Source organism: Diadema setosum, chromosome 18 (genome assembly GCF_964275005.1).
Source record: "Diadema setosum chromosome 18, eeDiaSeto1, whole genome shotgun sequence".
Lineage (NCBI taxonomy): Eukaryota > Metazoa > Echinodermata > Echinoidea > Diadematoida > Diadematidae > Diadema > Diadema setosum.
In genome coordinates, this window is record NC_092702.1 from 10724823 (window position 1) to 10744181 (window position 19359).

At 38.6% G+C, this 19359-nt stretch overlaps 1 protein-coding gene across 6 annotated transcripts in view; it reads left to right on the plus strand.

Moving 5' to 3' along the window:
• Positions 1 to 19359, plus strand: part of LOC140241709 (uncharacterized) — a 188302-nt gene that overhangs the window by 14563 nt on the left and 154380 nt on the right. For 5 of the 6 annotated variants that reach the window (XM_072321459.1, XM_072321454.1, XM_072321456.1 and 2 more), the window contains exons 3-5: positions 864 to 1122; positions 2054 to 2259; positions 11871 to 12015. In XM_072321459.1, the coding sequence (XP_072177560.1) occupies positions 864 to 1122; positions 2054 to 2259; positions 11871 to 12015 (610 nt within the window). The remainder of the gene's footprint in view (positions 1 to 863; positions 1123 to 2053; positions 2260 to 11870; positions 12016 to 19359) is intronic. The other variant, XM_072321455.1, reaches the window with a different exon arrangement.

The window sequence follows — 19359 nt, forward strand, 5'->3', positions numbered from 1 at the left end:
GAGTATCTTTAAAGTTATCAGTTAGCACAGTCTCCATGTTGTTCTTGTACATGGGAAAAGGTGAAAGAAGGGAGGAGACTTTCAGCACAAGAAGTCTTGTCAAGCGTGTACCCTGATGTCAGGACTCACTGTCAGAGGCATCCAGCTATGCTGAGTCATGTCAGTGTATCATACCATATAAATATTTCAACTTTCACTCCTTTACTGCCAATCACTAACACTGTTAAGCTCAATGATAATGCCCTGAAGCTATTTCATGAACACTTCACATACATATTGGCACGAAAGTAGGTTATGTCATTCTCTTCCATATTAGATGTGCGTGTAATTCCGTTACCACAATTACAGAAGAACTGAAGGAGATATTTCACAAAATGTTTTGTGAGTTTTCAGGGAGTCACATGTAGAGAAAAAATTTACAAGGAGAGAAAAAAATCAGTGATTAGTTTGTTCAGAAGAAAACTTTTTTCAATTTTATGGTAACGGAATTACATCAATTTGTCAGTAGATTTTGAAAATTTCTCAAAAAAAATATAATGAGAGTGACTGAATGCTTCATTAAATGTGATTGTTGAAGCATAGGAAGAAAGATGTGGAAGTATGGATAAAGCAGAGAGATATTTAAGTTGTTCCATTTTAAATTTTCATTTAATATTGTAAAATTTTAGATAAATACGATAAATAGTCTTCCAACTTTAAAAGTGTGTACAACAAAAACGAGGAAAGTTATTGGAAAAGGGTTTTTTGTTTCCGTAAATACAACAATCCGTCTGTACGGGAAACTTAAATTTCTGAGCATTTACTTAACTTTGAATTTTGCTGTTTATGCCCTTCCCATACGGAATTGCCCTTCTGTTTTCCAGGAATGTCTAAACCTAGAGAACTCAACAACCCTCCTGATGCGAGCACCATCTGGCAGCTTTGCCTTTAAGACCAGCCAGCGTGGTCTGGGCCACATGAACCACAAGTTTACTTTTTCAAAGATATTTGATGAGCATACCAGCCAGAAGATGTTCTTTGATGAGACAATGCTTGGCACCGTCAAGGACTTTATTGATGGTCAGAACTGCCTTGTCTTTACATATGGAGTCACCAATGCTGGCAAAACATACACCATTCAAGGTAAGCGTGTGCGTTATACAAGAATAAAGAAAAAACACTATGTGTAATACAGTGCTCACAGCTTAATCGGGAGAGGTCGGACACAAGTTTTTCTTCTGCTTAAGCGGTGCTAGTATTGGCCCGTGCAAACCACACAACATGAATCCCAGTATGTGGGCATTACACTAAACCATGCTCAGTTATCAAACCCACTGATAACCACAGCAACAAGAACATGCAAGCTATGACATGCAGACACAAAATGGGGATAAAAAAGACTCCAACTACTATTCTCTTAATTTTGGCAAATACATCATCAGAACAAACCTTCATTCATTTGATCCACAAAATAACCATTTTATAGGGGATCGTGATGCCTAATATGACCCTATCAATGCAGAAAAAGAGGCAGCACTGCTAACTTTAACACATCTGTTTAACATGTAAACTATATGAACATTACGACAACACTGATTGCGACAATAGTACAAACTCATTTTTCTCATGTTCATGCCTCTTTCGTATGCTGTCTGTCACACACAAACCCACACACTGCATGCATACTATGCACAAAGAGGGAGAGTGGACACAGGGAAGGTGACTCTCATTTCGCGCTGAAGTGGTGTTACAGTGTAAGTGCATTCATGAGTAGAAGATGACGAAGCTCAAAGATGACAGCATGCGCTATGTCTTACTGCGTTACAGCAAAGTTTGGACTGCAGTCTGCATAATTTGTCTGGAATTGGTTAGAAAATAACCCTTCTGGTGAGGAAATAAAACCCCTGGGATTATTTCTTCATCTTGTCATTTCATCTTGTCACTTCACAACTAAAAGATTCCAAAACCTAAAATTTGTCATTATCTGTTTTGTAGAAAGAGTTTGCCATAGGAAATAATGCATTGTTACAAAGTACACTTGCTCAATAACTGTCATTTCTTTTCTCAACCATAGGCATTCCTCAGGATGGAGGCATCCTCCCTCGCACACTTGATGTAATATTCAATAGCATCGAGAACCAACAATTCTCATCTCTCGGGCTCAAGCCCCGCTACTTCTGTGACGTGGTCAAGCTGTCAGAGAGACAGCAAAGGAAAGAGGAAGATATCAAGGCAGCAGTGTTGGCACTTGGGGCACTGCCCCTCAGTGCTGGAGACCAGGTAATAATATCTGTGTCAAACTCGTGCACTCTGGAAAGTAGCCTCAAACAACTAAAATAAACAACACAGAGAGCAAATCATGTCACACTGCCATATATCACTACAGTAAATTTACTTGTATACAGCTGGTACTCCTGTTATAACAAAGTTTACGGGACCTGTGGTTTTCTTTCGTTACAACAAAATTTCATTATAACCAAACAATATAGTGTATAAAGATATATAGGTGGTAATTTTGGTGCTGAATTTTGATTTCATTGTGACCAGAATTTCATTATAATCGTGTACCTTATATCGTGAGTGCACTGTAGAAGCAAACAATTCAAGTTGCATGAAAATATCTACCCTCCATTCCTTTTCCCAGAATTTGGTCAATATGTACATGTAACACAAAATTAAATCAAGCACTGCCAGACAGGCAGTGTGTGAATTATATGCTTCAATATGAAAAAGAATAGAAGAATAGTTTGATACACTTGTATTTACTATTATAAAGATTGTGTGGTGCAACAAAAGTCCCAGTCGGACTATGCAAAACTACACGTAGTTTTACATCCTGGTGTTGTGCTTCGCATAGTTTGGAAAGACTGATTACAAACTTCTTGAAAGCTTACCAGCTAAACTTCCTGTTCTCGTGCTTGGGGAGTTTCTCACTTCTAGTCAAAATATGCGTATAGTTTTATGTAGTGTGGCCATGCAGGGCTTAAACTTTGAGAAGTTTGTTAAAGTGACAGATTAATTTTGTTACTGGAAAAATGAGCAAAGAAAATGGGATTCCATCGGGATTCGAACCCGAGACCTCCGAATTGCTAGCCTGGTGCTCTACTGACTGAGCTATAGACCGTTTCAATTTCGATGACCTGTACACCTACCGCCGCTAGCGGCGCTATATCGGTCGCCACAGCTGGGGGGCTTCCAGCGAGCTACCTACCTAGCGAGTTGCACTGGCATGATTACAGTCAGCTCAGCAGCCTTGTGCACCCATCGCGCATAGTTAGTCGGCCGCCGCCGCGCTAATATTCTGATTTTTTACTCACTGTGCGAAAGTCTTTCAGCGGCTTTTAATGCCTTTTTATGCCTCCGCCATGAAGTGGTGCCGGAGGCATTATGTTTTCGGGTTGTCCGTCTGTCCGTCCTTCCGTCCGTCCGTCCGTCCGTCCTTCCGTCCGTCCGCAATGAATTTTGTGGACAAGGTAACTATCAAAACCTGTTGAGGTATCCTAATGAAACTTGGCATGTATGTGTATTAGGGGGTGAAGTTGTGCCTATCAACTTTTGGGTGCACATGCTCAAGGTCAAAGGTCAAAAGGTCAAGGTCAAATACATAAAATTTCACTATTTCCGCCATATCTATTGAATGCCTGAAGATATTTTCTTGAAACTTACTGTATACATGTATTACCCAATTAAGATTCTCTGGTGAAAGTTTGGGTCATGTGGTCAAAGGTCAAAAGGTCAGGGTCAAATACATAAAATTTCACTATTTCCACCATATCTATTGAATGCCTGAAGATATTTTCTTGAAACTTAGTGTATGCATGTATTACCCAATTAAGATTCTCTGGTGAAAGTTTGGGTCATGGGGTCAAAGGTCAAAGGTCAAGTAAAAATATTAAAACTTCCTTTTTTTTTCTCCTTACCTTGGAAAATTGTTCAAGGTATCTTCATGGAACATACATACAATGTACTGACTGGAATTGATTATCTAGAGAATGTAGGGTTCATGCGGTCAAAGGTCAGGGGTCAAAGGTCAAGTGCAACACTTCTAAATTTTACTATTTCCCTCATATTTATGCAATGCCATCAGGTTTATTTTTTTTTTACACTTTGTGTATGCATGTGTAACCTAATAGAAATTCTCTGGAAAGTTTTTTTTTTTTCTTTTTTTGCCTCAAAGGTCAAAGGGTCAAAGATCAAGTGAAAGTGCTGAACTAACTTTTTCCTCCATATCTCGGAAGTGGCTCAAGTTATGTTGAAACTTAGTACATATTATGCATGTTCTACCTGAAAGTGATTATCTTATGAATTTTAGGGTCAAGGGCCGGATGAAAATGGTAACAATTTACTATTCAATTCAGAAATTCACACCAATTCTCCACACCTGTACCTTGAAAATTACTCAATGCCTAAATGTATGAATGGGTCAAAGTCAAGTTAAAGTCCTTAAATCCCTAGATACATGCTCTCCTATTCATCCAATTAAACCTAGGTCAAGGAAGGTGAACATTCAACACATTTGTGACAAATTTGTTATTTCAATATTTTGCCAATTTTGTGAAAATGTAATTACACATTGTCCATATGTACTATCTAGACGTATTGGGAAAATCATGCATTATGGCGGAGGCATACCAGTCGCCAAAGCGACATTTCTAGTTTGGTTTTTTTTTTTTTGTTGACAAATTGAGTGATTCAGACTTATTGATCTACAATGAAAACTTCAAAGGAAGGATCAGGAAAACATATTGTGCAGTTTTTGGGTGCACAAATAACAGAAAAAACAAAAATGGAAGCTGCATGGCAGTGTGTGAAATTCATTCGCTACTGACGCATGATGAATACAATTAGAGACAAGTGAAATACACTCAGCAAAAAAAGAAAGTAAACACTTTTTCAAGTTTAGATTTCTCATGGAATATTTGGCTGAAAGCTAATGTATTATATACCATATTAAAGGTAATTTAATTGGCTATCAACCTGGTAGGTCGACAAAAAGGGAAACTTTACGCATGAGTGAACACCATTGTTTGTCTCTTCCAGAGCACAAAAGTAAAAATTGCAAAACTGAACAAGTTGTCATTCATGCATATGTGCTCTTCCATAGAACAATAAGAACAAACAACAAATTTCACACAAAAAGAATCATGAATTAAGTTGCAAAAATAAACCTTTGATCTCTATGATATCTTTAAAGCCCAAAAGACCAATGAAGGCTAAAAATAATGGAGGAAAATAAAGCATCTCATGTCAAATCTAAATTCAAATGAAATTAGAGAAGAAGTAATAATTAACAAAAATGGTAGAAATTTGAGCTTTTTTTTCAAATTAGGAAATTGTAAATAATGTTTGGTCCTTGAAATTGTCACATGGAATTTAAATCACTAGATTAAAAGAAAGAAATAAAGAAATTCTGCTCATTTAGTCATCTTTATGCTTATTATTCCCTATGTAATTTGAAGTTTGACTTGACAGAAAAATTCTTTTTTTTCCCCTTTACTTTCCCACTGTTTTTCTTAGAGGCTATAAAGAGATAAAGAGAACAAAAACTTATTTTCCCTATTTCATTCATGTCTCTCATTGTGGTTTAACCCTATTCTAACTGGGCTATTTGAGACCAAGTTTTTACTGAGGGGGGGTCAATTTGACCCCCCCTTCAGATCTCGGCCGCCGATTGCGCGATCGCCGCGAAATTTTGCCTGAAGATAGAGCTGGATGTCAACTACAAGATTACATGGTCATACAATAGAAAAATATTGCCTTTCTATTTTTAATAAATTAATTATGCAAATTTGTGCATGAAATCATATTTTCACCTATAACTCCATTAAAAAGACTGGAGGATTGCCAAATTTTTGTGTCAGAATTCCTCAAGACACATCAAAAAATTTTCGTGTAAAAAAATAGCACAATCGAAATCAATTTCTTTTGTTTTTCATTGTTTTGTTAATTTCTTATGTATTTTATTGTTTTTTCGACCTTTGTTTTCTATTGTTTTTTTGCCAAAATTTGTTGCAGGCACTTTTTCAGGCTTATCTACACTAGAATTGATTAATTTCAATGGTTAAAAGTTGAAATAAACTAATTTATATCAATTTAACCAAAAAACACATTTGCATTGGATTTGCACACATTATCATGAATTTGAGCTTTTTTTTTGGTTGACATGCATATGCAAAACATTACGTAACTTCAAAACGGTGTACCCGGACGTCGCAAATTTGGTCTCAAAATATGCGGGAGACTTCAATGAAAAAAGTAGTGAAACGACGCGGCAAAATCTTTGCGCGTTGCGAAATCATGGCGCGAAACGTCGATGGGGGGGGGGGGGTCAATTTGACCCCCCCAGTTAGAATAGGGTTAACTGGTCTTTTGTTGTCAATGTTATCGTTACGTGCATTTGCAAATGAAAGAGAACATGTCAATTTCTGCAATTTTTAATTTTGTGCCTTGGAGGACAAAAAGGAATGTGCTCATTCATGCGTAAAGTTTTCTTTTTAATTAACCTATTAGCTTAATAGCCAATTAAATTACCTTTAATATGGTATATAAAACCTTAATTTTCATCAAAATCTTCTATGAAAAATATGATCTCTAAAAAGTGTTTACTTTCTTTTTTTGCTGAGTGTACAACAGTATAAAAAATGCACAGATTTCAAACAGAGTTAGGCCTATGCTTACTAGATCCTCTATTCAATTAGACTATCACTGCATATTCATAAAATATGTTGTTCATTATAGAAGACAAGTTAAGATCAAAGATTTTGATAATTCACTGGTTTTTTATGGTTGGTGCACTACTTTCCAAAGTTTAGATGCACTTCCTTGCTATGTTATATTATTATGACAAACATTTTACAGCCTTCACTACAGGCAAATAAATGTTTCAAGATGCGTTAAATTCTTAAATTGTTTTCACTTCTTCAATCTTCAGCATTGCATTGACCATAGCATGCCTATTCTATTGTGGCCTGAAACTCTGAATTTGAATTCTGATATTGATACTTATAATATTAAACCACTGATGGGGGCAAACATCCACTTCATAATCATATTGAGAAAGTTTAATCTGAAAATCACTTTTGTAGATTATATTAGGTGTTAGTGCGATGTTATGCAATGTTACTTAGACCTATACCTTCTAGTAAAACAGTAGGAGTTTTGGTTGTTGACATCAGGCAACCTTAATTTAGTTTAAATATGGTTTAGAAACGCCTAGATCTGTGTTCCATTTGGTTTACTTAGTTAGGCTTGTCTGAAGTTAGCGACAATAGAAAATGATATAGGATTTAGGGTTCTAGAAGTCAGGATAGGGATCTAGGTCTAGTCTGGACTCTTGCCTAGAATTCTAGACAAGATCTAACGTTAGACAGATTCTACCCTGCTGGCCTGAGTAAAGCCTAAAAAAGTTTAATATAACCGATAAGTTGCAATTTATAGCGCCATATCTAGCTCAAGATTCTGATTCATCATTTGTATTTAATTATATCAGTTCAGGGTTCTCGCCAGGAATTTCTTAACGCTTGTCGGCAGTGATACGCGCTGTTCTGGGGGTGGAAGCCTTCGCTAATGCTCAATACAACACAGATAAATCGCCGCTAAAATGCCACTAAATGCGACATTTTCATGGAGATGTAATGAATGTTGTGAGGGGCATATTCTCACAGAAACAATGCAGAAACTCCATACCTTTTGTTGGTGGCAGTTCCTAAATAATAAATGAAGGAGAAGTAGGTGCCGATGGTGAAGGTTCTGATTTCTTTTAGGCCTTTGTTTCACTTTTGCAATAATTAGCCGTCTCTGCATCGCAACAACGCGCACCGTGTACTTAAACTATACCCGTAGTGTTTTTACTTTCTCGCCGTCTGCTCGACCACGTGGCAGGCCTACTGCATGCAAATGCGCGAGAAGCGATCGAGAACTTTCTTGGGACATCGTTGCACTTTCCTTTCTGGGTATACTGCGGTAGTTTGGCCGTGACATCAAAGAGATATCATACAAAAATGTAATGATGGTCATTATTCCGAAGGTTTGTTTTATCATAAAATGAAACGATTCATTTCTGAGTACTTTGAAGGTTTGTAATCGAAAACAACAGCAACACCAAAGGTCGGTACTACAAATGAATGTTCAAAATAAACAAAACTGATTTCGTTCGAAGATTAACAAACACTTTTTTTCTTTATTATTTTCCGATCAACGAACCTTCAGAAAGGAATCTATCATCTATCATCGTTATTGTTTCGGAATAACAAACCTTCAGAGTAAGGAACACCGTTTTGGGGCCGTTGTATTCCGAAATTATACTGGCAGAACGTTCGAAATAACAAAACTGATTTCGTTTGGATATAAATGAATATTTCTCCTTTATCATTTTTCGATTAACGATCATTCAGAATTAAGAATGTAGAGTATTATTTTACCATTATTCTTTCGGAGTAACGAACCCTCACAGCATACGAAAACTGTAACCGCTTTGGGGCCGTCGTTTTATTCCGAAATTATACTGGCAGAACGTTCAAAATAACAAAACTGATTTTGTCTGGAAATAAACGAACATTTCTTCTTTATCGTTTTCCGATTAACGATCGTTCAGAATTAAGAATCTAAAGTATTTTATCATCATTATACTTTCGCAGTAACGAACCTTCAGAGTAAAAGAAAACTGTAACCGTTTTGGGGCCGTCGTTTTATTCCGAAATTTCACTGGCAGAAACGTTCGAAATAACAAAACTGATTTCGTTGTGAAAAAAAACGGACATTTTTTCTTAATCATTTTTGGATTAACGAACCTTCAGAATAAAGAATCTAGCATTATTTCATCATTAATCTGTGGAAGTAACGAACCCTCAGAGTAAGAAAACTACAACTGTTTTTGGGCAGTCATTTTATTCCGAAATTTCACTGGCAAAACGTTCGAAATGACGCACTGATTTCGTTTTGAAATATACGGACATTTTTCTTTATTTAATTTTCGGTTAACAAACCTTCAGAATAAAGAATCTACAATTTATAATCTTATCATTATTATTTCTGTCGGAATAACAGACCCTTAGAGTACGAAAACACGCTGTTTTGTGCCATCGTTTTATTCCGAAATTTCACTGGCAGAACGTTCGAAATAACAAAACTGATTTCGTTGTGAAATGAACGGACATTTTTTCTTAATCATTTTTGGATTAACGAACCTTCAGAATAAAGAATCTAGCATTATTTTATCATTAATTTGTCGGAGTAACGAAAAAAAATGAACCTTGGTGGTCAGTAGAGAAAAACAAAGACAGGTTGCTCAAAAGATGCTTCCTTCTTTCAGTTTATTTTCTCCCCAGTCATTCCTATTGTTCTCCTCTCATGAACCCCTACCATGCACGGACGATGAACAAAACAAAATGTTACCGAAGCTGCAATAAAAAAAAAAAGAAAGAAACAAGTGCTCGAAGCAAATTATCTACACTTTTCAAGTTGAACAAATTGATGTTCGTAATGAAGAATAAAAAAAAAAAACACGACCACAAGCAGTGGGGAAACTTGATATCATGGCTTGTGGAAATTTCCACGAAATTTCCACGAAAATTTCCACGAAAGCCAGGTGTCAGATAAAGGAATGCTGCGCGTACTGCCACCTTGCTTCAGTGGTCGTAAACAGCGTGTACATAGCATGTAAACCAACTGGGAACATTGAATGATTATCCATTTATTTTCTGCCCATGAAGGCCCCCTAACCCACCTGTTAACAAACCAAGCCAGAAGCACGTGGAGTATTACGTACGTTGAACTTGAAAGACCACCATGACAGAATTACTATAAATTTCCGCCCGGAGAAGGAAAATGGGATATTCACGAATGACGTTTACAAATCCATAGAAAGTGAAAAGGCTCAAATGGAACGCATGGCTTTTTAAATTAAAAAAAAAATAACCCACTGAAACTACCAAAACCAAAATAACAATTTGCATTTGCTTACTCCATCGCACGTTCTTTTTTCTTTTCTTTTTTTTTTTAATGAAAGATGGAGTTAATTTTCTCTCTGCGGCAATGCTTTGATCGAACGCATCTAATTTTGCGTCATTGCTGATGGCTAGCTTCCTAAAGAATTGATACGAATCCTTTCAAATATATGAAACAAAGTCTAAAAATCCTGGATCCTGGCAGTGAATTCCAGTGGTATTATAAATCCTGCTCACTATCAAAATTTAATCATCTGTTCCTTGCGCCATTTTTCCAACCAACTGTTCCTGAAAATTTCATCCTAATCTGTTCCCAAATTTTGCGAATAGAGAGACAGACAGGCAGACAAACGAACAAACAAACCAAAGCAGCAAAAAAAAAAAGAATACAACCTTTGGCAGAGGGGGGCATGCATTTCATATCGTTTGTTTTTGCATAACCCGACAACAAGGGAGCACGTGTCAGCCTTCCTCAGCCTCCCTCGGCCTCCGACCCTCTCTTTCCATCCTCTCTTTCCCTCTCACAATACCGTCGTACACACAGACGGCTGTCTGTGGCCGGCTGGGTGCTACCAGGGAGGTGGACCTCCCTGGTGCATTTGTGTGTGTATCCCGAATTGGAGTGCATGTGAGTGAGGCATCAGCTAGTACAGTACGTCGCTATGTTGAGCCACGTTGTTGTGATCAGTGCGGTGACTGCGTGGATAACTTTTTGCGCCTGTAAACTGCTGCTCCTTTCAACATCTAGCTTCTTTTCTAGCCAGATAATAAAGACTGAAAAAGGCGAGAAATTGGTCCGAACTGAGCTCGTCAAGCAAGTTCACGCGTGGTGTTACCCTTGTCGGCAAGTTTTACCCTTGTCGGCAATTGTTTCTTCAAACTGCACGCTTGTCCGCGCCGACAAGGGTGATATACGCTGGCGAGATCTCTGCAGTTAACTTCTCAACAGTTTAGGCTTACTCGCAAGACGTCTGCCTGCGCCTAGCCATTATAGTTCTCCCCAGCAGTTTTCATTCTCCTACACAAATGTGAATATATGGGGCTTACATGCGAGTACCCAAGTCATCGCCTTAGAAACAGAGTCTACAAACACTCACGGATCGTACCGATATTTACCTTGATTTTCAAGTTTTGGCTACAGCCATATGTCATCTACCCATTTGCTCATACTAAGTATAAGTTGTTTAATTTTCACAAATTTCGCTAATCACTGTTGGACCACAAATTTTACAATTGGCGAGCGAAAAAGTGCAGTTGTCACAAAGCCAGATGTGTAGTTTGCTGCCAGAGATAGCTGGCCGGCTGGCGATGGGTGGTAAAAGCACTGGCTGCTGCTGGCACCCTTGCCACACGCGCACAGTGCTTGCCGGCCCGGCCCGGATGGCCCCCAGTTATGGTGTCACCTTAAGATGGAGCACTTCCATGAGCAGTCGCTCACATCGGTCTATAGAAAGCCCTAGTACAATGTACGCCCCAGAAACCTATAGCACCGTGTGTATATAGCACACTTAAACCTGGCATAAACTCGAAGGATAATTCAACTCGGGGATAAATGCGATGGATCACCGAAGTGATGCAGCTTTTTATGCCTCCGCCACCAAGTGTCGCTGGAGGCATTATTGAATATATGAAATAAATGCAAACAGAGGGAAACTGAACAGAAATTATTATTTATTCGATTAATTTGGTGTTATTCACGACAATGTGTGTTAATTTGTTTGCTATTGCTTGTTTGCATTTTTTATATCCGAAGAGGGCATGCTATTTTTTGCCCATGTGGAGCATGTGTGTCTTAGAAGCCGAAACTACAGGAAGTTATCAAGAAGTAAACTACGCATGTGCTGACTGGGGCTGGGATGTGTTGATTGACAGTTATACACACACAAAAAAGGATCAAAACTTGTCCAAACTTTTGTTCTCTTTCTAATTTGAACACCTTGGTTGCAGCAGACTACTACACTGGAGGAGGAGAGCATGACAGAAGACAGTTTGAACACAGACACATCTAGAGCCTCCTGCTCCACAGCTAATGATTCTCATGAAGTTTCAAAGCTGTCAGACAGTAAGATGTCAAACACCAAAGACTTGGACGGTAAATGTTGTCAGCATGTTCCATGTTGATTTAAATTGAACACACATGAAGTACACTTGCTCATCAATCTTGTGTAGGGTATGGATGTGTGAATGAGTATGTATTTTGAAAGCGCCCATCCCCTTATCAACCCGTGCCAAAGGGCTCTCATTCTTTGAGCAGTTGACCCCAAATTTGGCATGTGTGCTTGCTATAAAAGGTAGATGCGCAAGAGACCTTTCTTGTTAGTATGGCATAATGCGTTGCAGTGGCAGTGACAAATTTTCATAAAAACCACACAAAATGTTGTGGTTCAAACTACTCTCTCGGTTTTTAGCTCACCTGAGCCAAAGGCTCAAGTGAGCTATTGCGATCGCCCTTCGTCCGGCGTCCGGCGTGCGTAAACTTTTTGCATTTTCATCTTCTTCTTGAAAACCCCAAGACCGATTTTCAACAAACTTGGCAGGTAGCATCCCTAGGGGGTTAGGAACTCAATTTGTTAAAATGGGCACCATGCCCCACCCAGGGGGCCTCCAAGGGGGCCCAAACCCCCCAAAATTATGGAATCTGTAAAAGTCTTCTTCTCTAGAACCAGAAGTGATAGAGCTACATGTAAGTTAATACTATGAGTTAGTACATTGATGATTGTAGTTTCAAGTTTGTTCATGGCAGAATCAGGGGTGCCCCCCTTGGGACCCAGGGGAATGGGGTGGGGAGGGGTCCTAATGGGGCTTAAATTGTACATTTTCATCTTCTTCTTGAGAACCCCATGACCCGTTTGCACCAAACTTGGCAGGTAGCATCCCTAGGGGGTTAGGATCTCAATTTGTTAAAATGGGCACCATGCCCCACCCAGGGGGGCCCAAACCCCCAAAAATGAAGGAATCTTAAAAAAAAAAACTTCTCTAGAATCAGAAGTTATAGAGCTAAGATAATATTATGAGTGAGTACATTAATGACTGTAGTTTCAAGTTTGTTCATAGCAGATCCAGGGGTGCCCCTCTTGGGGGGGGGGGGGGAGTTGGGAAGGTCCAAATGGGGGCCTGAATTGTACATTTTCATCTTCTTCCTGAAAACCTCATGATGGATTTTCATCAAACTTGGCAGGGATCATCCCTCGGGGGTCAGGATCTCAATTTATTAAAATGGGCACCATGCCCCACCCAGAGGGCCCCAGGGGGCCCCAATCCCCCCAAAATTACAGAATCTTAAAAAATTTGGGCCCTTATTGTACATTTTCATCTTCTACTTGAGAATGCCTGGTCAAATTTTAGTAGAGCTGTGAATAATTTAGATTAGTGACTGCGTGAAAGGTGAACTTGCGATGCTCGGGTGAGCGCTACACCCGCGGGTCTCTTGTTAAACAATTCAGTTGAAATTATCCTATGGGATCAGTGTAATGTGTAGTTGTGTGAGACACCTATTTAGTAAGTGTGAAAAAATCTGTTGCCATAGCAACAGCAGTTTTTTATGCAAATCATTAAAAAAATATGTGGATTGACTAACTCCCTTAGTTTTTGAGTGTTAACTTAAATTTTGGCACATGTGACCACTGTAGTATGTGAAGTGCAAACCTCAGTTGTAATTGTTGAATAATGCATTTTTTTTTTTTAAGGAAAAGCATACAAATTACCAGTGGACTGAGCTTACTCCCTCTGTTTTTGAGCAGTTGAATTGAAATTTCGCACATGTGACCACTATAGTACATAGATGTGTAAACATCTTTCGTCATCGTTGAAGAATACATTTAACCATGGTAACAGCATATTTTGAATAAAAATCATACAAAAATACTGGATTCTGCTAACTCCCTCAGTCCTGGAGCATTTGGCTTGAAATTTTGCACATATGACTGCTAGAAAACGTAGATGTGCAAGCTTCATCTTTTCTTAATGTCAAACCATGTGTTGCCATGGTAACAGTATTTTTATGAAAATCATACAAATTACTAGTTTATTCAGCTAATACACTCACATTTTTTAGCATTTGACTTGAGATACCGCAAATGTGACAAACATGATTTCTAAATGAGCATAACACTTTTTTACTCTATGTTCAAAAATGGTTTGCCATGGTAACAGCCTTTTTTTTTTATAATGAAAAATATACAAAATTATTGTGGATTGAGTTAACTCCTTTAATTTTAGATGGGGTATTAATCACATTCATTGATAGTTTTAGTTTAAGCAGGTACACCCACACAATTTTCATATTTATACCCCAACCCACACATAGTGTGTATAGGGTATAGGCTTATTATAGGAATCACTCTGAGGTCGGGCGGCTGGGCAGTTGGTGCAAAATCTTGTGGCTCAAACTACTCTCTAATTTTTTGAGCAATTGACCTAAGATTTGACATGTGTGACCACTATCATACTAGGTGTCACAAAAAACATTTCCCACTTTTGATGCTTAATAGCTCGAAAACTATATATCAGATAAAACTGTCATAAAACTGTCAACTCTGAAATCAATCATTGATTTTATGAAACTGATATATCAGTTTCATAAAATCAGTGATTGATTTCAAAGTTAGGTTCCAGATTTTGGTCAAATTTCAACCCTCTTTACAAAACCTGAACTTTACACAGTAACCAATGATGTGTATATAAGTGTGTACTTACAATGACCCTGAACAATGGACCTGGATACCACCTGTTCAGAGCTCTGCCCCAAGGCACATGAATGCTTTATTAATTATACATGATGGATTGCCCTGGGCACTGCTAGTCTGAATTCCTAGCAAAGTACATTGTATGAAATGCATGCACATGAAAAACGTAAGCACATGTTTCCATGTGCTTGTATACACCACATTTCAGAATGAATAAAGACTAGCTGTGGTAGTGGAATTCCTCATGAATGAATAATAGAGCATTCATATCCTGGTCATTGTCTAGGACCATTGTCTGGGTGTCAACTACACACTCCCATACACACCAATTGACTTCTGTGCAAAGTTAATAAGTTTTGTACAGACGGTTGAAAATAGAGCAAAATTTGAAACCTAACCGAAAAATTCAGGTTTTATAATTTAATGAAACTGAATTATGCTGTCATTTAAAAATTGCCTCCAACAAAATTGTACACTCTTCAGCTATTGCTCATATCAATGTCAGTTTTATTTGATACATAGTTGTTGTTTTTTTTTAACTATTAAGGATCAAAAGTGGGAAATGTTTTTTGTAACACCTAGTAGATAGATGTGCAAGGCACCTTTTTGTCTGTATGGAGTATTGCTTTTATAGCATGGTGTAAGATAGCTACAGGGTCAGGGACACAGACTGTAAACATAAGTCCTGCACGCTTGAGTCCTGAGGAGCACACTGCTTTATTTTCAGGCTGACCTGCCCTCAACAAAACTCATCATCATGAACATGATCTGCATAAACTGTATTTACATAAGAGGACCAATAGGAGTAACAGAAATGGAAGAGACCACCTACAGTAAAATGAAAGAACCCTATTCATGAAGACAACCAATGAAAACACACTGGATGACGGTGGCTACAAGCTGGGGTGAGAACTGCAGACATAGAATGATAAACAAAAGGATCAGATGCGACAACAAGCTGAGGTGATAACTGTAAACATGAATGGGAAAGGAATAACATGGATGGGAAAGGAGGGAGAATGGTGGGGAAAGAAATAGAGTGCAGAAATGGAGTACAGGCTAATGAGATGTGGGACAGCCTAAGAACCTAACCAAACTGAGGTAGACATAATAACCTAGACTGGAAAGAAGGAGATAGGCTTTGCTGTCTTACAATGGTAACAGCAAATTTTTATGGAAGTCATGCAAAGTGTTGTGGCTCGAACTAATCTCTCACTATTGGGGCAAAGGATCTAAAATTTGGCATATGTGACCACTATCATAGGTAGATGTGCAAGACATCTTCTTTGTGAGTACCCCTTAATGCGTCCCATGGCAACCTCAAATTTTTGTAAAAATGACAAAATGTTGTGGATCAAACTATTCTCTAGTTTTAACCCTAAAAAGACTGGGCTATTTTGATGCCTCGTAGGACTGGGGGGCTCATTGCCCCCCCCCCCAAGATCTTGGCCGTTGACCGCGTGATCGCAAGGAAAATTGGCACGCGCATCACCCACAAGGTAATCTACAAAACTGAATAGGTAATTATTTCACAAATATTCACATTTATTTTTAATGAAATAATTATGCTAATTAATGCATGAATTTTTAAAAATGGCTGTAAATCTGTAATTAAAGGTCCAAAACTGCTCATTTTTGGTTTAGGTACTCTGTGTAGGATTCTTATTAAATGTTGTACATCAAAAAAATGGCAGTATCAAATTTGTTTCTTATGTATTTTATTGTTTTTAAAATTTCTTGTTTTTATGTATTTCACTGTTTTTGACTTTGTTTTTTTATTGTTTTTTCGATGGAAATCATTGGCAACACTATTTCGATCATAAAGAACATGAAATTAATTGATTTTGATCAGTAAAAGTAAAAATAATGATACATTTATGAATTTTGGTCAAAAGCAGAATTTGCACTGGATTTGTACATGAAATCACGTTTTTGAGCAATTCCGGGTCTGACATGCCCTTACAAAATGTTGCGTAACTTCAGAACCGCGTACCCGGGCGACGCGAATTTGGTCTCAAAAGTTGCGCAAGATTTAAAAGAAAAATGTCATAAACGTCGCGGCACGAGATTTTTACGTTCCAGATTTATCACGAAAAATGTCGAGGGGGGGCCCAAAAAGCCCCCCCCCCCCCCCGCCCCAGTCCTTTTAGGGTTAAGCAGTTCAGCTGAAATTTGATACATGCAAACAATGTAATGTATAGTTGTGCAAGACACCTTTTTCCTGAGTGTTAAGAAATCTGTTGCCATGGCAACAGCAATTATTATACAGATCCTCCACAAATTTATGGATTGACCTAAACTCCCTCAGTTTTGGAGCAATTGACCCAAAATTTGGCATGTTTGACCACTATCAATGATGTTCAAAATATCTCTCGTTAGGGGCCACATAACATGTTTCCATGACAACCACAAATTTTCATAAAATCTTACAAAATGTTTTGGATCAAACCACTCTCATTTTTTTTTTTAACAATTGACCCCAAATTTGTCATGTGTGACAGCTATCAGAGGTAGATGTGCAAGACATCTTTTTTGTTAAGCCCCCGTCACACTAGAGCGTATCTAGCCAACGAATGCCCAGCGGATCCGAAAATTTGGAGATACGCTCACATCCGTTGCTCATCGTTCGTGACCCGCTTGGCGTTCGCTGTATCCGCTAGCTGTTCGCAGAGATTCGCAGAGATCCGCCGGAGACAAATTTTGATTTTGGACATGTCCAAAATCTTGAGCGGATGACGAACGGAATGGCAATACGCTTTGTGGTCGCTTAGCGCCCGCTGATCGAAAGTTGTGGTCGCTCTGCGTTCGCTTCTCATTCGTTCGCCGTTCGTCCAAATTCGCACAGCAAATCTGGACAGCACAGGTAGCATTTATCAGTTGGTCATCAGAAATGGAGGACGCTCAGAGATTTCAGATGCAATATCTTCTAGCTGTTCATCAACATGAGTATGACCTAAACCAGCTGGCAATCGCCAAATACATCCAAGACAAGAGAAAACGGAGGAGAGGAAAACATCGAAGAACGATGTGGATCAGGGCCTGGATCCGAAGACGAGGGCAGTTCGGGTTGTATAATCAGCTTCTCATCGAACTTCCGGGATATTAAAGTCCCGGCGTTTGCTTCTGGCTTTTTTTTTTTCGCTGAAGGTCCAGGCTAGGAACAGTTGGAGGCACCAGACTTAATGGATGATGTTGGACTCCCCACATCATCGTCAACGTGATCATCAGAAGGAACACAGGAATCTTGAGGACTGTCGAGGGTAATGACATCAGCAGCACTTGGTGGTGACTTCTCCTTCCTTCTTTTGGGGGCCATTCTCACAATCACAACGTTACTCGACACTGTCACTACTCAAAATGATTTGGGAAAATGTACGTCAGTCGAGATCCGTCACGTGACTGCCGCAGTATCGCTCTGCATATGTTGGGCATTCGCTCCTCATTCGCTTTGTCCGCTCAGCATCCGCTGGGCGGACTGTACGCATTCGCTTTCATTCGCTACTTAATCCGCTCGTAACACGGTTAGCATATGCTCATCATTCGTTAGGCGAACGTTCGAAAACGACGTTTTGCTTGCGGATTCGAGCGGATTCGAGCGTATCTGGACTTTGCCAAATTTTGCCCATCCGCTAGGCATTCGCTGATTTATACGCTGTAGTGTGACGGGGGCTTTAGTATTGCATAATACATTGCTATGGCAACAACAAATTAAAAAAAAAACTTATAAAATGTCTTAGATTAACTACTCTCAGTTTCAAAGCAACTCAGTTGAAATTCAGCATATACGATCAATGTAATAAGTTGTGCAAGATATCTTTTTCATGTGTGTGAAAAAATCTGTTGCCATGGCAACAGCAGTTTTTATACCAATCATACAAAAAGTATGTAGATTGACGTAACTCCCTCAGTTTTTGAGTATTTGACTTTCACATATTATGATCTTCACAGTTTGTAGCAATGTGCAAAACACATCTTTTGTCAATGTTGAACAATGCATTGCCATGGTAATAGTGTAAAACATGATATATTCGCGGCATGAAATTTTCGCGAATTGAAGCAGACGGCCTTTTTTGTGGCATGAAATTTTCACGAATGGCCACTGGTGTTCAATGCATATAATGTAGACAAGAAATTTTGCGTGCATTTTAATTTCGAGAATCTTAGCGCTCGCGGAATTCACTAAATTAAAATGGATGCAAACATTCCTCGTTTTACAGTAACATTTTTCCCACTAGAAAGCTTACAAAAATATTGTGGATTCAGCTAACTCCATCAGTATTTGAGCATTTGGCATGAAATTTGGCACATGTGATTTCCATAATATGTAGATGTGCAAACTTCCTTGTTTCCTTATTGTTGAACAATGCATTGCCACGGTAATGGCATGTTTTGATTGAAAATCATACAAAAATACTGTGGATTCAGCTAATTCCCTTAGTCTTTGAGCATTTGGCTTGAAATTTGGCACGTGTGAATACTTTAAATAGGACGTAGATGGACAAACTTCATCTTTTGTCATTGTTGAACATTGTGTTGCCATTGCAACAGCATAATTTGATTGAAAATCATGCAAACATATTGTGAAATCAGCTAACTCCCACTAGGCGTTTTCACATCAGCCCGATGTTTCGAAATAGCGCGCTATTTTCTGACTTGGGAAATTTTCCCGATAGCGAAATAGCACGCTATTTTGATAATGTGAACACAAATTAGCGCGCTAATTGTATCGCTCTGATCGAGAACATTTCTCG